The sequence below is a fragment of the Spea bombifrons genome, chromosome 10 (genome assembly GCF_027358695.1).
Source record: "Spea bombifrons isolate aSpeBom1 chromosome 10, aSpeBom1.2.pri, whole genome shotgun sequence".
Classification (NCBI taxonomy): domain Eukaryota; kingdom Metazoa; phylum Chordata; class Amphibia; order Anura; family Pelobatidae; genus Spea; species Spea bombifrons.
Window position 1 is genome coordinate 34,921,223 of NC_071096.1, and position 25,321 is coordinate 34,946,543.

At 45.4% G+C, this 25,321-nt stretch overlaps 2 protein-coding genes across 2 annotated transcripts in view; both read left to right on the forward strand.

Moving 5' to 3' along the window:
* Positions 1-4,459: 4,459 nt before the first annotated feature.
* Positions 4,460-15,927, forward strand: WFDC1 (WAP four-disulfide core domain 1). Its single transcript, XM_053449302.1, has 8 exons — positions 4,460-4,478; positions 4,657-4,972; positions 9,061-9,256; positions 10,446-10,529; positions 11,792-11,932; positions 12,289-12,330; positions 13,812-13,875; positions 15,491-15,927. The coding sequence occupies exons 2-7, from the start codon at positions 4,841-4,843 to the stop codon at positions 13,871-13,873; spliced, it is 657 nt and encodes a 218-aa protein (XP_053305277.1). The 5' UTR covers positions 4,460-4,478; positions 4,657-4,840; the 3' UTR covers positions 13,874-13,875; positions 15,491-15,927.
* Positions 15,928-19,452: 3,525 nt separating this feature from the next.
* Positions 19,453-25,321, forward strand: part of ATP2C2 (ATPase secretory pathway Ca2+ transporting 2) — a 48,357-nt gene continuing 42,488 nt past the window's right edge. Inside the window, exon 1 of the mRNA XM_053449019.1 lies at positions 19,453-19,835. Coding sequence (XP_053304994.1) covers positions 19,548-19,835 — 288 coding nt within the window. The 5' untranslated portion in view covers positions 19,453-19,547. The remainder of the gene's footprint in view (positions 19,836-25,321) is intronic.

Genomic DNA, 25,321 nt, shown 5'->3' on the forward strand with positions numbered 1-25,321 from the left:
CCACTCTTTGATGATGTGGAGCGGTTCTGGGCTGCGACTGCTAGTTCTCCCTGCCCCGTTGGCGCATGCCCAGCACAGCACATGTTCTGCGATGCTCCGCTCGAGCCCATTGCCTTATATGGCCGGGGCAGCGCAGGGCCGCGGGGTCTGTAATACCCCCGGTGTGATGCCAAGAGGATCTGGGAGGCCCTCTCCTGTTAAAGGCCCATGTAAAAGATTCATGTGAACGCTATCATTCATCGCATTTTATGCTTACTGTAGCGAATGAATGCTTTCATTTTCAAACAACCGCAGCATCTTAAAAGCACGCCAGAGGATGTTTAAAGTTACTCAAAACTCCTCAATCAGGGAAGGGCAAAGAGTTAAGCAGTTCTCATAACTTTGGGGGCCAGAACGGATAGCGATGTCACTGTAAGTAACACAAATGCGTTATACATATATATATAATATATACATTCGTGCGCAGCTCATCCCTCTGGCAAATAACAAGTTAACATAAATACTCTATTCCTTTGAGTTTCATAGACATTCCCTTTTTGGGGGCATTTACTGCTGTTTGATGAGTCAGAACAGGGTACCTGCACCCCAAACAATTGCAATTACCATTAAAAATCTGTAGAAAAGGGGGCCACGTCTCCTGCCCTTCCCCTGCCTCGTAAGAATCCGTTCGACGCGTGATTATTATATATGTATACATATCATCCTACGTCAGCATTAATGGAAGGAATCTCAGCTTTCTCCACCAGTTATACCGCGCAGCAAAAAAGAAATCCCTTCCAGTGCCAGATAAACCGCGTCGTAAATAATCCCAAATGTATTTACCTGAAAGAAAACAAACAACAGTAACAAGAAACATTGTTTAGACGTCAGACGAGGTATAAAGGAGATTCAGGAACGATGCAGAGAGGAAACGCCTGAAGCTTCTCCAAATTCTTCTTTTTTAGACTGTTTTCTGGAGGTCTACAATTATAGCCAGCAGAACAACACTAATCAAGGGGGTCTGGAGGGGTAATTACAGCGGCGGGGGCGGAACCATTTGTTCCGAAAAGAAAAACAGACTATGAAAGATATTATTCTTCATGGTGGATACAACAGTAAGAGCCCAGAAGCGAGAGCCGGCATTGGCTTTGCTCTAGAAATCTGCTACCCATTATAAAGTTTATTCACTAACGTAAGGCAGGGCAGGGCATTTAGCTCAGGTCTGGGGCATCTACAGTACAGTTGGTTCCAATTCAGTGGCGGGGGCCAAGGAAGCAACATTTCCTGTAGGTGAGGCATCTATCATGTTGGCTTTGGTTGGGTCCAAAATCCAGTGATAGGTCCTGGGCTGGCCATATTCTGTTGGCAGAAGAAACGTTTTTAGCGGTGTTTTTCCTCACTGGCTACTTGGGCGTTCGGAACAACCTTGGTAATTAGATGAGATTTGATTGTATGAAGGAAGTTGACGTTTGAGATCCATCACTGGTGGGCTAAATGAAGGGAAGAAGATGAGGACGGCCTCCGTGAAGCCCAATGAGGAATGCCCCTTATAATGCATAGTGAAGCTGGAAAACTTGCACTTTAGTGAATAAACCCCACTGACATCATCCAGGCCCATAGGAAACGGGGTTCACGGTTCTACACAGTATCCTTGTCATCCACCAGAGGTGGAAATATCTCACGGGGACATCACAATCCGCCTCATATTCCTCACAAGTACACAAAGACGTGTTTAGGAAATTGGGCTCGTTTCATTTACAGGCTGTTTTTGCTCTCGGAGTCGGAGGCTGGAAATGAGGATCAGAAGTCACTTATGGATAAGACATGGGGTGATTGGGTTCCCGCTTTCTCCGTAGCTCTCCTTAAGGGGCCGGGTGGCAGATGCGAGGTTAATCTCGTTCCCTGCGTTAATTGGCGGTTGTTTTGGCCAGAAAAGCAGAAAATTAATTAACGTTCTGTTTCTGACGCCCTAATGGTTTGAGCCGTGCGGATGACTCAGTTTGAATTAGGCTCATGCCTTCAGCTAAGGAATGTTCCCAACCAAACATGTGCAAGGGGCCCTTCCACAAATTAACCTCAACATGTGCTGGAAACACGGGATCCGGAGGCAGGACAGGGAAAGAGCGCCGTGACTGCTAGACTTAATATATATATAAACATAGAATATGACAGCGGGTATTCAGACCTTAATAGTAGACAAATGACCTGTAGACAAATGAAGTAAAGCAGATAGAGGGGAGGAATAAAGGTGTAGGGTGACTGGGAGAAGGAGAGGGAGATAAAGGCAAGATCAGGCAGAATTAAACCAAAGAAGGTTGAACTGAAGTTGCATTGTAAAGAGACAGAGAAGAGACAGATAAATAAAAGCAGCAATAAAGGGACAAAAGAGAAGGGATGGGGCAGAGAGAGAGAGAGAGAAGGGCAGAGAGAGAGAGATGGAGTGAAGGGCAGAGAGAGAGAGATGGAGAGAAGGGCAGAGAGAGAGAGATGGAGAGAGAAGGGCAGAGAGAGATAGAGAGAGATGGAGAGAAGGGCAGAGAGAGAGAGAGAGAGAAGGGCAGAGAGGGGGAGATATGGGTGTTATAACACACAAGTGGCATTTATACTGCAGTTTAAGTCCTTTATAATCTTATCTCCTGTTATCACTGCGGAGACACTGATATCTAGTGTCTCAGTCCCGCCATGTTCTCTGCCCGTGCACTTTTTGTAGCCGTTACCCATTTAGAAGTCCTTTACTTTAGGTTCTGCATATTCCTGTACAGCGCTACGGAATTTGATGGCGCTATATAAAACAATAAATAATAATATTCTTCCGCCTGTCGAATGCCCTCTGTATCTACCCCGTCTCCAGCACTGGGGTTATCCGATCCATCCACAGAAACACTCATTGGAAATGAAGTGCCTGCGACATGCTGAGCTCACAGGAGAAACGCTGATGTCATTCTTCATACAATTACCGTATTAGAGCTCCATCATTCAGTCAAAACCAGATTTGTTATTTTAACTCTTAACACTGTGTAGACAGTTATAATGGGAAGCAGATGTTCTGCAGGCATTACCGGAGTCCACTGCATGGGAAGGGCAATTCATTAGTCCTAGTTACACGTTATATATACATGTATGTGGCTTGCGTGTGTTTCATCATCACGTAATCAGAATTATCATTCCTGCCGAAATCTTCCAACTCCAGCGACACTAAAGTCACGGCATTAATGAAGACCCCGCAATGGACAATGTAGTTCGTTCCTGGAATTTAACCTCTTCTCTTTTCGATACCTTTGCCTGGATACTATTTAACCATTTATTGCCCATAATGGCCATGTCTGTACCCCAGACAATTTGTTTCCAAGCGTCACGCCAGTTCCTGGCACTATAAAGCCATGGATTCCAACTCGTACAGCCATACTGATGTGATATTAAGCCGGGCGCGGATTTGTATTAGTGTCTGCCATGGCTGTATTCGTTTGATTTGCCTTCCTAGAGCTAAGCTGTTATTGCACCGGGCTCGGAGGGCTGCGGGGTATTTGTGCCGCGATAAGTCTGCTCTTATTAGGGTTTTTGTAAAATACTTGGAAAAAGAGCTTTCGCTGGCCAGAGCCCAAAGGGTTAAGAGGGCTTTGGAGACGGAAATCCTCAAGGGTTCAGTGCTAATTCTTCCAGGAAAATAACACCCTCGGGAGCCGGTTACACAAACACCTTATTTCCCCGGGCAGATTGTAACTTGTCTCTGGGCTGAGACGCGGATTTATGTTTTTTTCTCTTGTTTTCCTTTCTTTTTTCTAAAAAAGCGCAAAATCCATACTGTATGTATACCCCCTAATGACCAGAGCAACCTGTGGACCTCAGATCCTGCACCTCACCTTGGAAAGCTGAGCTGTCAATCATAGTTCTGGTTTGGAAAACTACAGCTTCTTAGATAAAATGATTATTGACAACTTCAGGTCCCAAGAGGTTCTGCAGGAGAGAGAATGGTTCTGGGAAAGTTATTATGTCATTTTATGGAATTAATATTGTTTATTGTTTTATTATCTCATTGAAAAGCCACACTGTGCACAGACAGGATGCCTAAACTACTGCCTGCAAACCCCCTGCTTGGGTTCTGGGGAGGGGTGGGGGGGGTCTAAAGCCCTTCCCAGACTCACAGCCTTTCTTTCCTGGCCCCTGGTCCCAGGCAGTAGGTGTGAGGGAAGCTCCGAGGTCCAGATGTTATGTAGCTGCTTGGAGGAGACCTTGCCTGCCTGACTCCTGGACTCTGATGCGGATGAATGAGCCGGAGGGCATCATCAGGACCTGCTCCGGACTCTAGGACTCTGTGTTAGGGATCCGGCAGTATATCAGGTGGCGCACATGGAGCTGGCACTGCTCACGCAGCCGCTGGATGCCCCGCTCTGAGTCAGCATTGCCGCTGCCGTGTCCCTTCTTCCCCCGAGACTGTGTCCACATCCCCCGAGCCTGTGTCCCTTCTTCTCCCGAGACCGTGTCCCTTCTCCCCCGAGGCTGTGTCCCTTCCTCCCCCGAGACCGTGTCCCTTCTTCTCCCGAGGCTGTGTCCCTTCTTCTCCCGAGACTGTGTCCCTTCTTCTCCCGAGATCGTGTCCCTTCCTCCCACTAAGCCGTGTCCCTTCTCCCGAGGCTGTACCCCTTCTACCCCCGAGGCTGTACCCCTTCTTCCCCCGAGGCTGTGTCTGATGCCGGGTAATCTGCCCCTAGCTCTGCGTGTGATCGTGCCTGATCTCCCTGCGCCCTCTCCGGACTGCAGCCGCCCAGCCTGGCCGTGAACCCCCGTGCAGGGCCCCCATACCGCCGCTCCCCGGCCTGCTGAAGCCGTTCTCCTGTCTGCCCCGGCTGGCCTCAGCGGAGGGATGGCTGAGTGCGGCCGCTTCTGGGCAGCTGCCGAGCGGGGTAGGAGGGTGTTGGCTGCCGCTCTCTGCTCCCTGCTGCTCCTCCCGCACTGCGGCTTTTCCCGGAGCCTGAAACCCGGCGACAAGTACGATGTGAGTATAACGGGGGCAAGGGGGCAATACAGCACCCAGGGGGCAGGGGCAAGGGGGAAATACAGCACCCAGAGGGCAGGGGCAAGGGGCAATACAGCACCAGAAGGCAGGGGGTAAAAGGGGCAATACAACACCGAGAGGGCAGGGGCAATGGGGAACTACAGCTCCCAAAGGGCAGGGGCAAGGGGGCAATACAGCACCCAGAGGGCATGGGCAAGGGGGGCAATACAGCACCCGGGGGGCAATGTAGCACCCAGAGGGCAGGATGCAAGGGAACAATACAGCACCCAGAGGGAAAGGGGCAATATAGCACCCAGAGGGCAGGAGGCAAGGGGGCAAACAGCACCCAGAGGGCAGGAAGTAAAGGGGAACTACAGCACCCAGAGGGCAGGGGGCAAGTGGGAAATGCAGCACCTAGAGGGGAGGGGAAAATACAGTGGCAAGGGGGCAATACAGCACCCAAGGGGCAAGGGGGCAATCCAGCACCCAGAGGGCGGGGGATAAGGGAGCAATACAGCACCTAGAGAGTAAGGGGACAATACAACACCCAGAGGGCAGGGGCAAGGGGGAAATACAGCACCCAGAGGGCAGGGGGTAAAGGGGCAATACATCACCCAGAGGGAAGGGGATAAGGGGGGCAATACAGCACCCAGAGGGCATGGGAGTAATGGGGCAATACAGCTAACGTTTAAATATTAAACTTATTGTTATTCTGATCTGTATCTTCAGCTATATCTGTCCTGCTGTCCTCGCTATCTGCCCCCTCAGCTCCTCACACAAACATCTCATCTATTAGTTTATTTTCCATTAAAATGTAACAATTATTGTGGATACTTTTAACTCATTTATATCGTCTTCTTTCATTGATGTTTATTGTGAGCCATTTAAAACCCGGTAAGAAATGTCAGCGCAAACAGCCTGTCCATGCAGTAGTCATTGACAGCCTGCATTTAATGGTGACAGAGCAGTGCATTTCCCGGCTTAGAGTTATGGGAGTTGTGTGCAGAATGGAAGCATGCTGAAGTACCGTAATTTTCAAACACACCAACCAGGATAACTTTTTAACCTTTTGGCGCTCCGGGCCAGGTGTGACATCTCGATGGCTCACCTTCTAACAGTTGAATGAGATCCCTGCACATCAGCCGTGTCGCAGTCTACCTGAACGTAAATGTTTGCGTGCTTGGGCCTGAAACCCTCTGCGTGACTGTTTTCATGGCAAGCGTGTAAGGTGGCGACACATGTGAGAGCACACGGAAGTGTTCAGACTGAGAAGCTTAGAGTTTCTTGTGTTCCTGTTTGTAGACAATAACCCGGTTTGTCTAAAGACTCCCATTTATCAGGCACTACCCCTGTGTAGTGAAATCTCCTGCAATCGATCCCAGCTATTGACAGCATCCTCTCGGATTGGGAAGACTGGTTTCTCCGGCACCATCTGTGTGCTTGTGCTGGAGAAGAACCTGTCCAGTGCATTAACCTCCAGATATGATTCAACAGCTGAGTTGACAATCCTTGTGGCTTGGCTCCCCGAGACATTCTGCATTCATTACATTTTATTTGCAGCTGTTCAGAAATCCAGGAGATCGCATGAGGACACTTCACTGCTTGTAATGGGAGAACTCCAGCAGTGAATGTCAGGAGTAGGACCCTACCTGCCTTTAATAAGCGATGCCACGTATTAAGGAAGGATGTCCGGAGCTGGTTAGCCTGGCTGTCAGGAGGAAATTTACAATTAGTTCTTAACACATTTATGATCTGGGCTAGCACTCGGCGCCATGTGGCTACCAGCTAATAGGATGTACTGCATCACAAAACCTGACAATGCCCAGGATCTACTCCTTACTAAGTTACTGCTGGTGTCTGACTATCACGAGTGTTCTAAGTAGGAATCTAGGGATATACTACTGTATGAAGAGGTTCCTGGTTCTTCTGTATATCAACATGGCATCTAAATTGTCATAAATTCCTAAATAATGTTGGCCAATGCAGGCTGTCACGTGTCTAAGAGCCAAGAGCTGCTGGAATCTGTATCTCATACCTACCCAGCCCTGAAAAGTTTGACAAACTGTTACAGAAGTTTGAAAGTTATGCAAACAAATCCTAATGTCTGTTTTACATCCACATACTGCTTGTTTACCCTTTTTTTGAAGGGTTGAGGAATCTAAAATACTTAAATAGTCTTCATGGTTTGACAAACTGAAGATAAAACAATAAATCGTCTCTCGTCCTTTTTTAAGCCCCCAGTCCTGTGTTTCTTGGAAAGAACGTTTTGAGAAGGAGACGCAGATGTTTGGCAGCCAGTCCCAAGGCAGATGTTAGAAAGTGGATGAGGTCACGAGACTCATTTGCAAGATTATAAAAGCCAACCTATTAAAATTTATAAGCGCTGCTTAACGTAGCGTTAAAAAGTATTCTCCTTTTGTCTTACGGGATATTTCTCGGCTTCTAGCGCACTGCCAAACGTTCGACTTTTATCCAGGGCTCTTACTCCTACACTTTCCACCCTTCTGAGTAATATTTTAGCCGACTCATCATAAATGGATTACCAAGGCAAGCCTGTGGGGCCTTGAATCTGCACCCTGCCAGGAGCGGGGTCCTATTCCAGCTTTCCAGAACTATTCTGGGGCAAGTTAGACCTATCATCACGGATCATCACCAATGCTGACTGCGCCGTGTCTAGCATGTGGCCCCTGAAATATTCTTTATAAATATGGCTCAGTGTTTATTTTGGAAACACCTTTATCTGTTGTTCCACTGGTCCATTGAAAGGGCATATGGTTTTTCGCCCACCTTGTGGCATTGATCCGCGCCTGGATCACAGAAATATCGTACAGCTTAAATCTATGACATTAACAATGACAGAAACATTGAAACGAGTCTCTCTGTGTGCACGGTGATTGCACCTTGACATGTACTGCTATTACCGGGGAAATAACATCTCGCAGACACTCGCAGATCAGCAAGCATTTGGAGAACAGAGAGCAGGGGAGGAAAACTGAGTGACAGAAAGCACATGTTCTTTATTATCCGGGGAAGGTTTAGGCTAAAAAATAGAATGAGAACTAACTCTGACGTGTGAGTACCATAGAATCAATACATTCCAAAGTGCCATGGCAACGTATTCTTTAGATATTGTCCCAAGTTCTTGGTGATTCACTTATCAGCGAGATAGGATTCAGAGTAGATTGTAAATGACAGTTCCTTGAACAAATAAATATATATGAACAGGGAGGGCTGGCACCTTTTGGTTCGGGGCAAGTAAAGGCAAGTTACTCCATGGCCCCCCAATATAAGCACTGGCACGCATATGTACATACACTTACACAAACGCACACTCTCATGCTGACACACACACACCAGCTTACACATACGTTAACATACACTTACTAACACACACTCATACACACTCACACCACTTACACATTCATGCTCACACACAGACACATCAACATTAACACAGAAACACACATACACATCCACAATAACACACAAACACACATCCAGGCCAACACAAAAAAAAAACACTAGCACACACATCCATGCTGACGCACAAACACTTACACATACCAATCTATGCCCACACACACAAACACGACATACCTTTCTTTTTAACATGGGTCTTCCTGAAGGAGTCATTGTATGTGATGAGATGCCATCTGTTGGAAACTGGGGGTATTGCATGCACCTTTCAAAGGCTAGAAGAAACTGAGACTGACCCATTACAATCTTTGCGATGGCGCGAGTCCTCTTGATTTTAGGCATTCCTTCTTCTGAGCTCCTCTCACTCATTATGTCATATGTTCACAATACTAAGCTTTTCTAATAAAGGGCACTTCATTTAAAAGCCGTAACACTAATGATGAACACATAAGAATGCAGATTCCACGTGCATTGAGAGACACCTGAGGGCCCTTGCAAAAAGCTGCACAAGTAAAATGCAACGGGCATTGTAACAAAATAAGTGTCACACATCTTTCTAACTTTAACCTTCCCTTTTTATTCAAATATCTGCAGATGTTTTCCAAGCAAGTTATTTGCCCTTGGGCTAGGGTACCCCAGCTAAATCTCTGTCTGTACTTTTCTTTTTAAAGGATTATGAGTACCCTCTCCATCCTCACAACACCAACTACCAGAAGAATGACAGGTGCCCTCCGCCACCCCAGACGTTGCCAGAGAGAGCCTGCGAGGTGCCCAGCTGCCGCTCTGACTCAGAGTGTGAACGGCACAAGCGCTGCTGTTATAATGGCTGTATTTACGCATGTTTGGAGTCAGTCCAGCCTCCACCAGGTAGGACCTATTCATATAACACCTGGTCTGAAGGTTAAGACTTTAGACTGTAAGCTCGTTGGAGCCGGGCCCTCCTCACCTGTTGTCTCTGCTAGTCAATTTGTTATGTTACATACTACTTATTATGTCCTGTCTACCCATTGTACAGCGCTACGGAATTTGATGGCGCTATATAAATCAATAAATAATAATAATAATAATATAGATGTCTACCTATTCATGTAACCTGACACTGAAACATCCTGCCTTCAATGTGACTGACATCTAGTGGCTGTAAGGGGGTACTACAGTACGTCATCTAGTACGCCAGGTAGCCAACGCGTTCCGCTCAGACTTCAGATGGGACTCACCTTTTGGCAGGTATAGAAACCTTTGAAAAGTCAAGTGGGTCATAAATACTTTCTGAGAGCCTCACATTGACTTGGATGATGCCTGAATTTTGTTGTCTTGACTTCGCATGGGATAATACTGAGATTAATGAGAATAAAATTACAATGAACGTTAAATCACCGTTTTATTGTCAGACTTGGCACGCTGATTGCTGATTAAGTAAATCAGATATACTTGTTCCAGAAACCCAGGGAGGAGCCAGGCACGTCTTTTATGCATTCATTGTTCTGCCAGCTTGAGCTCGCGTCTGCTAAAAGAGAAGGAACTGCATTAACAGGTCACCACGAGTACAAGAAATAATATTTAACAGTGTGAGCCAAATTTAAAAACCCTTTGTGTCTGATAAAAAACAGAAATACGCAGCTAGCCTGGCTGCAGGAAACAGAATAATTAACGTAATCATTTGGGGAACATATGGTTTCCTTATATAATCGAAAGAACTATTATTTCATTATTTGTGTAGAAACAAAATAATATAACGAAAAAGAAAAGGCAAAAAAGAAATCATACCCTGGTACTAAAGAGCTTACACTCTGCTTTTACTCCTATAGTACTCGTAGTCACTTATCGAAGTCTTTCCAGTATATTTAATCTTTTGAGGTTCAAAAGACCCAAATAGTTTCTCCGGGGATAACCCCAAATTCTCTGTTCCTCTGGGTGCAGCCAACTTATCTCACCAGTATCAGTATTCATATATTCTCTGGCTTCTGTGCTACCTGTAGATTTATTGGGTTATTATACCCCTGTCTGTCCTCGGGACTGTAATTCTGATTATTGCCCTTGTTATTTCTCATTCTAGTGCTTGATTGGTTGGTGCAGCCAAAGCCTCGCTGGCTTGGTGGGAACGGATGGCTGCTCGATGGACCAGAAGAAGCCTTGCAAGGTATCGCGTCTATAAAATGTGATCACGTATTCCAGTCTCAAAGGGGGAGGGTAGCGCAGTCACTGTGTAACAAGTCACCCCATACTACGAGACAAACTAAACAAACTTACCCTCCGCAGATCTGTGCTGCAGAACGTTTGCATGATAAAATCAGAGCTTTTTTTTAGGAATGCTTCCTTTTAACCATTCCTGTCGCTGCACTGTGTGTGCGATACCAGGAAACACACTTATATTAAGTTCTTTCCCCTTTGCGTGTCTCTAGGGCACCGAAACCTCAGCCTGTTTGTATGACACACGGCAGACCATCATAGCGGCTGTAAGAAGTTATTGTTCGATGTTGCTTTGAATTAATGTCAGGTCACCTGGTTGTGCATCTCCTGTTTCTACTTGCTGTACTTTCTAAATATTCCTCGCTGGAGCAATTCTTTCTTTTTTAAGAGGACATTCGATTTCTATCATATCCAAATAGCATAAATATATATATGAAGTCGTTTGGAAAGAACACGCTGTGTAAAGAGGGAACAGAATGGAAGGAAAAGCAAAAATTGACATTGTTGCCTTTAGAAAGCAATATTTGTGGAAGCCAACATGTTCTTAGTGAGCGAAGGATTCCTGCCAGACTCGCCTACTGCAGTTACAGCCGCAATCTGCCTGCCGTTTCTTTTTGTACTCTTTGCCCGATGATTACGTTCAATCTGTTCAGGATAATTGGGTTCTGTGTTGCTGAATATGAAAAAGAACCACTTACCTTTTTATTAAACTGGAAGTATCTGAAGCGCAAGAGTTTGAGAGGGTCAAGTGTGTTTGGGTTGCGTCTTCTTCGTTGTAGTTTGCCATATATCCATCTAAACATATTGTTTGCGTATGATACGGCAATCAAATTGGTAACACTTCATCTAGACCAAAGGCTGTTAACTGTCAGCTCAGGAGGCAAGATCTGACAAACAGCCCCTTTAATTACTAACAGGGCATTTCACTTATTAAGGCCGTGCCACCGATCTCCAGCCGTGTACCCAGTGGCTTCACCATACAGGGCAGTATACAAAGCACATGGAACATGGTGGACAGCGAACGGAAGGGCCAGAGGCTGCTCACCTCATAGTGGAAGGGCACAAAAAGGATCTAACCACAAGGGAAATGTCCCCAGGACAACAGACTGTATCCCTTCTTGATCTAAATGGAACAGGCATGAATTCTTTAAACTTCTCAGGTGCATGAATGAAGAATTTGTTGCTTATTGTTTTGTCTTAATTTTTGGACAGCCGAAGCATGCAGCACCACTGAAGATGGCGATGAGCCCTTGCATTGTCCTACAGGGTATGAATGTCATATAATCAACCCCGGCAGCCCCGCGGAGGGAATCCCAAACCGGGGGCAGTGCATCAAGCAGAGATCTAACACAGGTCAGTACGAGCAGGAATCTGATTAGGGTGAGCCTAAAACCACGGTTCTTTAATATTACTGGGATTAAGCCTTCAGAGGAAATAATATAATGATGGATCTTTAAAAGGTTTATGTGCTTAGCACACTGACGATAGCAATTCAAGTGGGACAGGCCCTTAAACATATGATGTCAAGAAAAAGTGAAATAAAATAATGGCAACCCTGGCCATCGAGTTGAGTGAAGTTGTAGTCTGTAATTTTACTATGAAGTGGATTTTTTTCATAGATTGCCAGAGATCCGGGGGATTTTATCTCGTCTTGTATGTTAATCAATGATTTAAAGTAATTTGTTGCTTTTCGATGTATCTTTTACCAGATGGAAGAAATCTGAGACACAAATATTACAAGGATTTACCAGGTAACAGATTTCGAGTTAACATTTTTAATCTTTATGTTTTATTGATGTTGGCGCACAGACGTTCCACAGAAAGGACAATGCCGCTCATTGTTCATCCAGTTCATGTGGCCTGACAGATATTGACGGATCTCGCTTCACAATCAGCGGACGAACTCAGCGAATGCTCAGATTCTTTATGTCTCCGATCTGTCCTCCTGGCTCGAAACCAGTTGAGTCCTACTCATACGGCTTCTGCCTGGGTCTAAATGGGAAGTCCCAAGCAGAATTTGTCTTTGAGAATGAAATATGTGGCAGTTACATATATATATATCTATAGAGAGAGAGAGAGGGAGGGAGAGAGAGAGAGAGGGAGGGAGAGAGAGAGAGAGGGAGGGAGAGAGGGAGAGAGGGAGGGAGAGAGGGAGGGAGGGAGAGAGGGAGGGAGAGAGGGAGGGAGGGAGGGAGAGAGGGAGGGAGGGAGGGAGGGAGAGAGGGAGGGAGGGAGGGAGGGAGAGAGGGAGGGAGGGAGGGAGAGAGAGAGGGAGGGAGAGAGGGAGGGAGGGAGAGAGGGAGGGAGAGAGGGAGGGAGGGAGAAAAAGAGTGAGAGAGAGGGATAGAGGGAGGGATAGAGGGTGTTTAAGTGTGTGCGTGTTTATTATTCTTACATTAAACTTCCTTTATCCTCTGACCTTTTACTCGCCATTTCATTTTATGTTTAGATATTCTGGTCTCCCTCGCCGCTTCGGGTCAAATCCTTTCCGGATCAGCCTTTGGGCCTTCATTAGTTTTATTTAGCTGGTTGAGATTAGAAAATTCTATACACGCCATAAAATAGCAAAGCAAACACACAGCCGTCAGAACATCGTATTTCATAAATAAACCCTATTGAAACAGGCAATATGTCTATAATTGGATTTAAAATTCCTCTGTGTTACTCTTTAATCTCCTGCCTCGGTTTGAAAGAACAGCGTGGGTTTTTTTTTTTTTACAGAAATCAGATTTACAAGGGAAATAGTTTGTTCTTTTATTAGGTAATATAGCATTTCACCGCAAATCTGGAAATTCAGGTTTTCTGTAGCGAAATCACAAAGCCGGACAAAGGCTCTGTGTGTAATTATTTGCCATATCCATCTCATCGAGTCCGATCGCCGCTCCCTGTCCAAACATTGCGTAACAGAACCCGAGAATGTGGGTGTGAGAATGACGGCGTAGCTCATTATCCTTCTTCCCGGCCTGATTTGCAAGCAGTGCAGCAATGCCAGGAACCTTTAATCCACCTGAGAGAATGCATAGCAACCGCAGAGAGGAACGTCGCCTCGCGTCCCTAATACCGCTAATAGGGCTGCTAGAAAAATGGAAATAATGCCTAATTTTTTTCCGTAGAAAGCTGTCAATCAAAAGAGGAAAGGCTGGAAACCTCCATTGTTATGATTTTTAGAAATTGTTTTTAGCGTAGGATCTGCGTGAAATGTTTTTTAAATGTATCTCGTTCTGCTTGGCAGGTAATAACCACAATAACGTTCTGGTCGGATTTGACAAACAGCAACAGAAGCACATAGGGTAAAGGTCAGTATTCAACGGTATAAATATCTCAATAATTAATACCGTTTTTTTCAATTTAATGATGATCTGGAGTGAAACCAAAACATATTATTCATTTTTAATGATCTGCCCTTAAAAACAATGGAGATTAGCTGAAAAAAATGCCTTTGGTAAAGGGAAAAAAGTTAAAATCAACATCTCTGCAAAATATAAGTGATTTATGAACTATTACTTTTAGGAAAGAGACTGATCTCTTGTAAAATCAAGTTTTATGTGTTCCAAGCCCAGCAACAACTGATTCGATTGTTAATACAGCGTAGCACACAGCGTTTATAAATATCACATAAAGAACAGTTTCATTTTCCTTATCACAGCTAGAAGTGCAAGCCGGAGAGATTTACGACAGAACCCCAAACATAGTTATTCAACGTTAAGGCTGAAAACGATCTGACGAGATCGCGGGAATTACTTTGAAGTCATTCATCTGCAATATTAATGTCCTCAGGAGCAGAATAGAACAGTAGAACTCATGGCTTCTGTTTCGAAAAGGCCTTTTTCTTCTGCTAGTCGAGTATAAAAATCTGATAAAAGGAGATCCGGACACAATGTGTGCCCTGATTTAATAACTGAACATTAAAGGGGGATAAAGTAAAGTAATAATGGCCGGTAGAAAGTGCGCCTCTCTTGGTCACATGATGCATTGCGAGCAGCAAGGTAACAGGAAATCGTTATCATTCGTTATTACCCAATGGCGTGTCCAATGGTAAAGTGCGATTGGAGACGGAGTGGCAAAGTTAAGTGCTGGTTCTGCTCCTTCACCTCCACCCAAAATATGTTTACAAGGATGAGATGTGAAGCATAGCTCTTGCTAATAAGATTACCACTCATATACCGATCACTGATCCCAGTGCCTGATTAGGACCTTCTGGGGCCCCTAGGAGCATACGCATATACTCTCTACCACATGTCTAGTGTGACCCTGATAAACACCAGCTGCAGTAGTGATTATAGGTTATGTATGAGACTACTGAGCTCTGGGGGACCCCTAGGCACATCCCTACTGGGTAATCCATCACTGACGGTTCCCCTTTAATACACAGCTGCCTGTTTCTTCTATGCCGGGTATGACTACCCCCTCTCTCTCTATTAATTGATTTGTTGATTTTTACTTCAGACACATAATGTCCCAGAATCTCAGATCCCACACAGACCTGCTGTTTGTTTTTATCCAGTTTATGCTCGGAATTATTCAGAAACATGTATCATCAGTCGTCACGGACTGCCGTACACATTATTGTGCGTTAAATGTTCTGACGGACGTGGCAGGAACCTCGTATGGTTGACAATGCTGGATAAATAGTGGCTTCGGAGCAGTTCAGTAAGCTCATACCAATATAGTGCATGACTCCTAAGAGTTCTGATTAGAACATAACTGGGCATTGTGTTTAATAAACATACCATATTGATATATATTCATTATCTGTTGAGCCGAGCCTAGTATAGCAGAGGTCCTCATGGACACCCGACGGGCTTTCAGGACATTCTCGGTCACACGCAGGTTACTCTTCAGTTACCGTGTAACAATTTGCTTCTCCTGTTGGATAAATCCAGCGAATAACATCTTGTCTTTTACTTACAGTCACAAACGGACCGTTATCCCAGGAAACCGGGGAAGAAGCTGCCATCCAACTCTGTGTTATGGAGGCATGGCTTCAGCTTCAGTTCTCCAAGAGAGACATTTCTCGCGGTGCTATCGCTGGATTAGGAAATGCCTGAAGAGCTATCGCCGGCAATGGAACCCGGTGCTTTGAAAACAAAGACTCCGATTCATCCAACGTACAAAATAATAAAGAGGATTAAACGATCTTTCCTGGAATATTGCGGACAAGGAAAAAAAAGGTTTCGTTGCCCGAAGCTTCTTTCACTCGATCGAACCGATTGGATGAAGGCCGGCCAATCCCAAGGCTATTTTAAAAGCCAATATCCACATTCTGGTGGCCATATCAAAAATATTGTTAAAAAATAAAAATGATGTTAATGTGATTTCTATTGTTAATTAAAATAGGTGCTTCCCTCTCTTGCTGTTGAGTGCTTCTTGGTGAGGGTTGGACCGGGGTGTGGAACAGACTAAAGTTCTGTAAATCAACGTATACCTCATGGATGTTTCTCATTTATAGGCCTTTCCCAACGTGGAGAAACCGTTAAGTGTTGAGGAAAGCCACGATAACAGTCTGCCCTCTTGTGACGTGATAGATCCAAGAAGTGACCCCCGACAGGTGGAAGTAGCCTTGGTGGGGATTACTTCTGAGAATACTTTTCTAGCAAAATAATTCTTCTTCGCACAGCATAAGTCTGCAGTTAAAGCTTAAATGATAATAAGAAGCAGCAAAATAAAATACACATTTATGTTTTATACAGACCAGACCTGATCCCTTACTGAATTCATCATCTGGGGTGTATTATTATTATTATTATTATTATTTATGATACACTTTATTATACACCCATGATGCTACCAAAAGTAACCAAAATGAAGGATTTTAAAGCACAAGGCCCTCTGGATCCCGCTAAGGGTAAGAGATCCCATTAATATAGCGTTTATCTTGCGGTTTGACATTTTGCAGACTCCGGATCACAGAAGTGATGCAATCAGCGCTGTATAAACACATCTTGTACGTCTGGTGGATATAAATGTGTATTTTTGAAGAGCCCCTTTTCTTTGAATTGCTCGCAGCTGAATGTTTCGAGATCCCTGCTACTTGGGTACCGGGCGCTGCGGTAAAACCACCTGCCGTTAAACACTCATCAACCGGCTTTACTGTTTAAAAACACTAAATAATAAAAACATTAGATAACAAAACAAACATAAAAGCAGCCGAAGAATGTGTTTTCATTCCACGAATCCTCCCTTTTTAAACTAAAAATATATTAGCGTTTTGTATTTAACCCACTAGACTCGAGGGGTCATGTTGGATGCCGAAGGTTCTTTATATGTAAGAATTTCTGGGGTGTGTTGGTGGCCTGGGTGCTTCCCCCTCTTTATGGGCATCACTGGGGGTAGATGGGCGAGGGGTAAATAGAAAGCATCTAGATGGATGGCAGCTTCGGTCCAGGTGGGTCAACCAGGGGGCATCCTGGGCACTCAGGGAAGGAGGTGCAGACAGAAGCCTTTTATTCACAGAGCTTCCCTATATCAGGCTTTTATACGTCTCAGAACTACCCGGGGGCTTCAGACTATTTCTGCTTATTACATATGTAATATATTTTAGAGGCAAATTTCCCAGTGAAGGGATAATCAACAGCGGCAACAAAAATCATCCTCTTCACTTTATTCTAATTGGAACTTCATTCGCCAGGAAGAAAGAGCCGGACGGCTAGTGAAACTTACTGTATTTACCCCAAAGGGGCTCGATATTAACCCTTTTTCAGCGATCCTCCTGCTGCTTCCTGATTCCGTGACACGGCGGCAATAAAATAACGACCAGCAGAGGGACCGGGGGACTGCGGCGATTACACAGGAGAGCGAGGGACCTGGGGGCTCGGGGACAGACATACAAACGGCATTTACTGATTGAGTCCTCCAACCTACGCTTTATGTGAATCCAGAATACATACCTGCACCCCGAGACGGAGGAGGGGGGCTTCACTACGATTCTAGAACGTGTAAAATGCAGAGTTTATTCACTCATTTCTTCACTCTGTTACATATAGCGCCATCATATTCCACAGCGCTGTACAACGAGTAACTGCGTTCACTACACAACCCGAGCGAGGTTCTAGAGAGACATCAGTGGGCCTGGTGCTTTATGGCCCCTTACATGCTCATCGTTTCTTCTGCGGGGGTCACTGGGGCCGCGAATGAACAGGCAGCTCCCACCGATCCCGGGCTTTGACCATTTATAAGAATGGCGGAGTAGAAGAGTAAGAATGTTTCAACTCACCATCAAAGTGTCTGTTTATCCACCCCCACCCCCCCTTATTGTCGCCAAAGCCCCCTGGAGTGTATCTTGGGGTAATTGGGCTGCCCTTATTCCCATTCATCGATGGACCCATCTTCAGTTTAAATATTAGTCTTTATAGTCGCCTAAAGTGTAGCTCTAGACTTCATAATCCAATCATTATGAAAAGGAAAGCTTTTTAAGACGATATCGTCTCGGCGCTCCCCCCGGGGTGTAGACTAATGGCGCTTGGATAGTCTTTTAGAGCCATCAGTGGACTTTTAATTGCGTTTTCATTAGGAATTTATGTATGAACGCTAACGTGTTTTGGTCGGGGCAGTAATGGGAGTACCGCGGGGGTAACGAGAGGCTCCGCTCCGAGTTTTGGGCTCATAACAGATGCCGGGTTCCAGCAGCATTCACGTGTGTTTCAGGCAATGATTTATGTTACTGTATCGATAACTTATTTTTAGTATTATTATTATTATTATTATTATGTTCGTGTTTCAGAAAGCAGCTCCTGCCGTAATGTGACAGCCCCCCACGGGGAGACCGACACGCACCCCTGGAAAGTTCCCACAATCCTTTATTTTTGGACCCCCTTGGTGGCGGTAATGCCGATTACCTGCTAAACACTGATGACAGATGTCACGGATAGAACTGGCGTGACGATCACCGCGTGGTTCCTCCTAACACGCGTGATGATGGAGGGGGTCTCGGCATGCTTCATCCTCTTTGTATGGCTCTATAAAACCCAATCACTCCCAGACAATGCTCTGCAGCCAAATAAAACAAAGTGATAGGTGCGCACAGTGTATACAACAAAATTAGGTTGCTAAATTGTTGAGCTGCAAGTCAACCAAAGAAACAAAACCCCACAATGGTTCCAATAAACATAAAAACATAAAACATAAAAACATACAATTACCAGGGGACTGCGCTAAATTAAATCCAATCAGTGAAAAAAGTATATTATAAATAAATGAATACTACCTAATAGGTGTGTTGAGCGATGTGTTAATTGTATGTTTTAATGCTCTGCAGCCCCGTATCCCCTTGGGATGTGCTGCAGATCCCACTGTGTTACAGATGATGCTCTGCAGGCTGTGGTTACCCCAGCTGTATGATGCTCTGCGGGTATACATGTCACTATACCCCCTCTCTACTGGTCCTCCCCGTTAGGAGATGATGCTCTGCATGGGGCAGCAGGTTAAATACCACCTAATCCCCCGATACCCTGCCTCCCTCCCCACCCCTCTGTATAGAGGGCTGTTTCCAGTCCCGATCCTGCATATCCGAAGCCCAGTTATACGGCGATGCTCTGCAGCCCCCATTAACGCTCTGCAACCCCCATTAACGCTCTGCAGACCCTTGTGCTGTGATGCTCTGCAGATTTATAAGATGATGCTCTGCATCCCCCCCCCCAGCCGATGTGATGCTCTGGTGATGTTATGCAGATGTTTCTCTAGAAAGGCTTTGCCAGTCCCTGTGGATGTGATACTCTGCATGGCCCTGGCAGTGTGATGCTCTGCAGATGCTGGTGTGACGATCTGCAGCTTTGTCAGATGATGCTCTGCAGACCCCTCCTCTGTGTCTCTCTCTGCAGCCTCAGTGATGTGCGGGGGTCGCGCATGCGCAGCTCACACGGCTCTGAGGACCACATCTCATCATCCTGCTGCTGGAGCTCCGGAGATCTGTCCCTGTCCTCCCCGCCCTCGGTGCACCCCAGGCCGCAGAGATCGGCGCTCACCGCCCCCCATGGCTTCCTCCTGTACCCCGTGCACAGAGTGCGGCATGGGCGGGCACCTGCTGGATGTGGGCGGCGCCTCACTCACCTGCCCCAGGTACAGTCCGGGGATCCCGATCACACCGGAGCATTCACCTGCCCCGACTTCATCGGACACCCCCGCTCCGCAGGTGCCCCCGGTGCAGGTGACCCTTCTCCCCGGGGCCATGGGGGGCAAGCGATTCTCCAAACTGCTCTCCCATGTAAGAAGACTACCCCACAAATACCACCTGTTGGGGGGCAACGACCTGAAGGCAGAGGTGAGTGTGGGATGTGGGGGGGGGATCTGCGTCATTGTGGGCTCACAGAATGGCTGATGATGGCTGCTTGTGGGCTGATGTTGTGGCGGGGCTGCTGCTGGCTGATGTGGCGGGGCTGCTGCTGCTGGGGGCACAGGGCGCTGACAGCTGGACCCCAGGGCTGACACTCTGTCTGTGTCTGACCCACTCGTGTCCGCATCCCCGCGGGGCCGTCTCTTGGTGTTCTCCGTGGGTCTGATTTATGGGGCTAGTGGTACCTTTATTAATGACCAGATCAAGAACATTCCAGGAGAGCACAGATGGCAGGGAGGAAGTGTCTTGTTCTGCAGGTGTTTATACAATGTATCGCTGTGGGGTGTTTACACACAGACTCCGAGAAAGGAAACACGCGAGTTTATTTCCTCTATGTATGGATTCTATAGATTATCTATTTATAGTTCTATATAGGTCTCCTCCCGTTATAAACTGCCCTGTGGCTAATGTTGCTGTGGTTACCATGGTAACACTACCTGTTCTTTATTTAATCTAATAAGTGTTTTGTAACCATTTATTAGATTATTTTGATAAACCCGGCAGGCCAAATGTTTAAATTCCTTTGCACCGCAGAAGATGATTGTCAGGACCTGATTTACTAACACTCCTGCTTATCATTGATCTGTTATTTACATCAATATTAAATAGGGGAAGAAAACGCAAAATATTTCAGGGCAATAAGGCAAAAATCCTTTGAAGCCTTCTGTGGCCCCTGATTGTAAATACATCACATCCATTGTTCTTGGGAACATGATGAGGATTCTAGAGTCAGCCTAGAACGTTCACAGTGTTCTCCCCGCTGTACAGCTTCTTGTCAGCTTGACTTGCAGTCTGGGTGATGTCTAATGTCTCAGGAGCAGGGAGATCCCAGCTGCTTTTGGCCTAAATGTCTCGGTATTTTAATCCAGTTAGTAACCTTTCACGCTTCATGCCACAAGGTGTTCATGGATGTCCTCCCGTGATCCGTAGACGATTGATGCAGTATGCTGTATCCATGTGTTTCTTTTTCCATGTATTGCTGCATGTTTTATGGTACTATTAAAATCATGGGATTGTAAAACGTGATTACGGAGTGCCCCAGAAGGCCCACCATGGTGTGGATGGAATGTTTGCTCGCATTGAGCGGAACCCTTGTCTGTTCAGGTTCCTCTAGCATGAAGAACCGATATCCTGTTTGTTTTCAGGGCTCTGCCTCCGGAGCTGGGGCTTATGGAGCAGAGCTTTGCTTATTGTAATGGAAGAAGATCCTGGCACCAACCCCTTCACTAAAGTCATTAGTTACAGCTAAAGAATACAGAGAGTCGGACTCTTTCCTGACCCATCCTCTACCGGTAGCATCCGAGACACAAAGCATTACTTCTCTTTGAATTGATTTCATACCCTTTGAGATGAGAGGATTTTGCGGCATGTCCCTGGCCTGGCCTGACACATGGTGACACTTGGACAATGCTATCCTTAAAGTATTATTCCCCCCCCCCCAGTATTTTCTATTGGCATAGTTCCATGGCGTGTTCTGCTTCCTAATGAAATATGTCCGCATGTTTTATTTTAGTATCATGTTTCAAGCACTCTAACAAGTGTTGGCCATTGAATGTTGGCGATAGTTTTCTCTTGTCTATATCATTAGCTGGCCGGTACGTTGCTACGGCACATTGACAGTGTTCCTGACGGTCTCCCAGCGAATCTCTTTGTGAATAACGTAATGAAGCCAGCGAGATGACGGCTAACGTGCTTCTCATTACTTTCTGTCGCTGATTCTGCCGGTGTTCAGCTCTGTTATATAATGGAAGATCACGGAAAACAAAACATATACTATTAAAGAGCATTTTCGGTTTCTATGGCAACAACCTTTGAGTGCAAAATATTTAATAAAATAAGTATTACGGGGAGAGGTTTGAGTGTTGGGATCCTTTGAATGCTGCATTTCGTTGCACCCTTTGGTGATTTCCATAATTATTTTGCTGCCTTGGATCCAATTACCGGAATTGCAATGATTGACCGCACCGTGGTTACCAAACGAGTGTTCCATTGTGGTGCCGCCGGTCATACTTACAGTTTTGGATCTCAGAGACACCAAATGCCATTAGATCCCATGTCCTGTACGCGGCCCTGCGGGGGGCAGCTGTAATATTCAGGATAATGGATGATATATAATTGTATATATAATATATATATATATATATATTGAGATCCTGCAGCAGGTGTAGCTCTCAATAGTGAGAGTACAGAGTGAGTCGAATACTTTGGCCTCCTCAGCCCCCTCTACCTGTGCCAGCCATATCCGGTGACTCCGTGGAATATTAAATTACCCCAATTATCACAGAATCAATGGGATCGGTGGACGGAGGACCTACCAAGGAGTCTTGTACAACTTGACTTGCATTGTTCTGTTTACTCATTCAGGGATGAATGAACAATAAAGAAAGTTCCTTGCTCTATTCTCTAAGGTTTTTTTCTATTTCTATATTATCGTGTTGGAGAAGCCACTGCCACCCAAAATCTTTAGTACCTTGAGACCTTGGTGTGCTGGTTGCATATTTTCCTGATTTATTCTCTGCGTCCCTAAAATGTATTATGTTGGAAGGAACAAATATTTACAAAAGAATAACAATAAAAGTGTTATCAATATTGATTTAAGAAAGTGGAGAAAACACAAACCATGTACTACAGAATCTATCATCCAATCGGGTAAGAGGACATCAGCAACGTTCACCCTGGAGCAAACATTTGGTGATGTCCTCTCCCCCGATTGGAAACTAGGAAGAAGATGAGGAATCAGAAATGGTTGGCAGAGACAGTAAGGAAACCTTTAGAGAGCATGGGAGAGTGAGTGAACAAGAATGAGGGTGTGAGAGCATGAATGAAAAGCCCCGCGTTTTGACCTTGCTTCTGTGGCTTTGTACGAATTGCCAAGTTTACCAAAATTTGTAGCTATCCTCTATATTTCAATGTATTTTTGCCGTAGAAATGTATCAACCCGGTGCATGTGTTGACAGAAAGGCCTATTGATGTTTCTCTGACACCATACCTGACTAATCAAAGGGAAAGTTTGTTCAGTGGGTTTATGAGAGGTAATTAAAGGTTTGCGGCAGGGATGGTTTAGGGATAAGAATCTACAAACCAGACATACCTAAAAATATCCCGATCCACGCCTCTTGTTGTTAGCCGTGAGTTGGATTCTCTGCTGATGTGTCTTTAAGTATTTTGCCTTTCCTTGTTACCGTGACTTGCATCTCCAGAAAAACCTGTTACGTGATATGATGTGTAGCGGCTGGACTTGCAGACTGCGAACGTTTCGAGCGGATAAGTTACTTGGTGACATGACAACCAAAAGGCTTTGTGTTAAATAACTTACAGGGTGTGTAAGAGCAGAGCCAGACAGATTTTCACGTTTTGTTGAGATTACCAAAGTATATATAATTAATTATGCAGATTACGGCATCCTAGTATTGGTCTATAGTAACATATAGTAACTCTCTGTCTATGAATCCTATAATGACTACCCTGCCTGTCGTAACCATTAACAAAACAGATAAATAAGTGTGTTTTTTCCCGCGAAAGGAAAGCGAATAGAAGAGTTCTCTTATCTGGCTGTTTTTAAGCTTTTTTTTTTGCTATTGGCCGAAATATAAATTGTAGATTTAACTAGAAGAATGCGAAGCTGGGAAAGAAAGATGATCCTGCGCGTTATTCCTCCCATTCAGACGCCTCTAGATAAGGACACAGGTGGATGGCTTTGCTGTAATCTCTTACACGCTGCATCCTGCTACCTCCGACAGCCATGTTTGCTGACTTCACGTGTTCGCTGGTCATAAAGAGACTTTCTCTGATATAAAGCCTGTCTCCCTGACAGCTGGGGAACAGTATTTTGTTTTTTACGCTCTCAGGGTCCGGCTGCTCTTTTACGCCTTAGGAATGTTCAGCTGATTGTGTACATAATGGGTTGGGAAGCATAATCTTAACTCTTCGGAGGTTAATGATCACATCATGTGCTTAACAGTGAATGAAAGAAGATATATCTCTGCAAATGATGTGTCCTGCTCCTGTTCAGTGTACGGTCTGCGTATTGCTTGGGCCAGGATTAAGATCATGGATTTTTTATGTTTAGGGGCCTGAAGGACATTGGACCCCAGCGACCTCCTCCCATAGCCACGTGCGGTCACCAAAAGTACATAGACATTAAGTTTAATACACAGCCCGAGGGTCTACTTAACAAGTCGCTGCTTCCTCCTTCACATTCTGTGTTATGCACACACACTTTTATTTGGTTAAAAACAGATCCCCGGGCTTTCACCGACCTTGTATCATCCTTCCAGTTACCTTTTGATGTGTCTTTGGGACTGTTGTTGGACTCTCCCTGACCTAAAGCAAGATTTTCAAGATGTAGATAATCCAAGTTGGCAGATTCATAGGTGTGTAAAAGTTATTTAAATTTGGTAACTTTAAGGGAGGAACACAATTCGCTGAAGTGCTCATCTTAAAATCGTGTTGGAGACGTTTGAAGAGGTCTTCTCAACAGGGGACGCTTGTTACTTTCTTTGCAATATTCCAAATATTAATGCCAGTTTCATCCAGCAGGCAGACAGTGCTTTATCTGTTCCTACAAACCGAGGTGTCCAGACTCCTCTCGGGTGTTTTGCTTGTATCTGCTGGACTACGTTTCACGTACAGTAAGAGTTTGCAGTTTGAAGGTAGCGCCTCTGTCTGCTGAATGGGGCCGGCAGTCTTTCTCCTTTATAGATTTGGTATAGCTTGGTATGAACATGTTACATGTAATTCGGCCGTACAGATGGATAGGTGGCCAGGATACGAGCACGGCGGGGGGGGGGGGGGCGTACCTATATATATAATCTGAGGCATCTGTTAGAGACAGTTCTGCTCTCATTCATACACCTCATCCCGTGTTCACGTTGGATGCCTGCGTCAGTGCTGGCAGGACATTCTCTCACGCTTCTCTAGACAATGTAGTAGCCCTTCAGAGCACCTATGGGTTTATTCACTAAACTGAGTCTTAGAACAGAAGGGGAAACTGGAACAATGTTCTTACAAGAAACACAAGCAAGGCTTGATAAAAGAGCCCTGAACCCCATGGTCTATTGTCCAGAATGACACATTGCATTAGGTGTATTTGATGCTATTAAGGCAGAGAAGCATGACATATTGTTTAAATCCAAATGACTGGCCCCAGGATTGGCACCCAGCGGATGCAGTCGTTCACAGGCACGCACATCACAAAGGGCCCTTTCACACTGGCAGAACGCTAAATCTTTTGCTGGGGCCCCTATTAGTAGACAGGACTCGGGGATGCCCGGTGACCACTGGTCAGGGACCTATCTTCACGTGAAACATTCCCTATCAACATGCCATTGGGTGTCACAGGGTTTGTTGTAAAGGGTTAAGGATTATTTTTGGTAATTTTTCTTCCTTTTCGCTGTAAGAATCAGGAAGCCTTT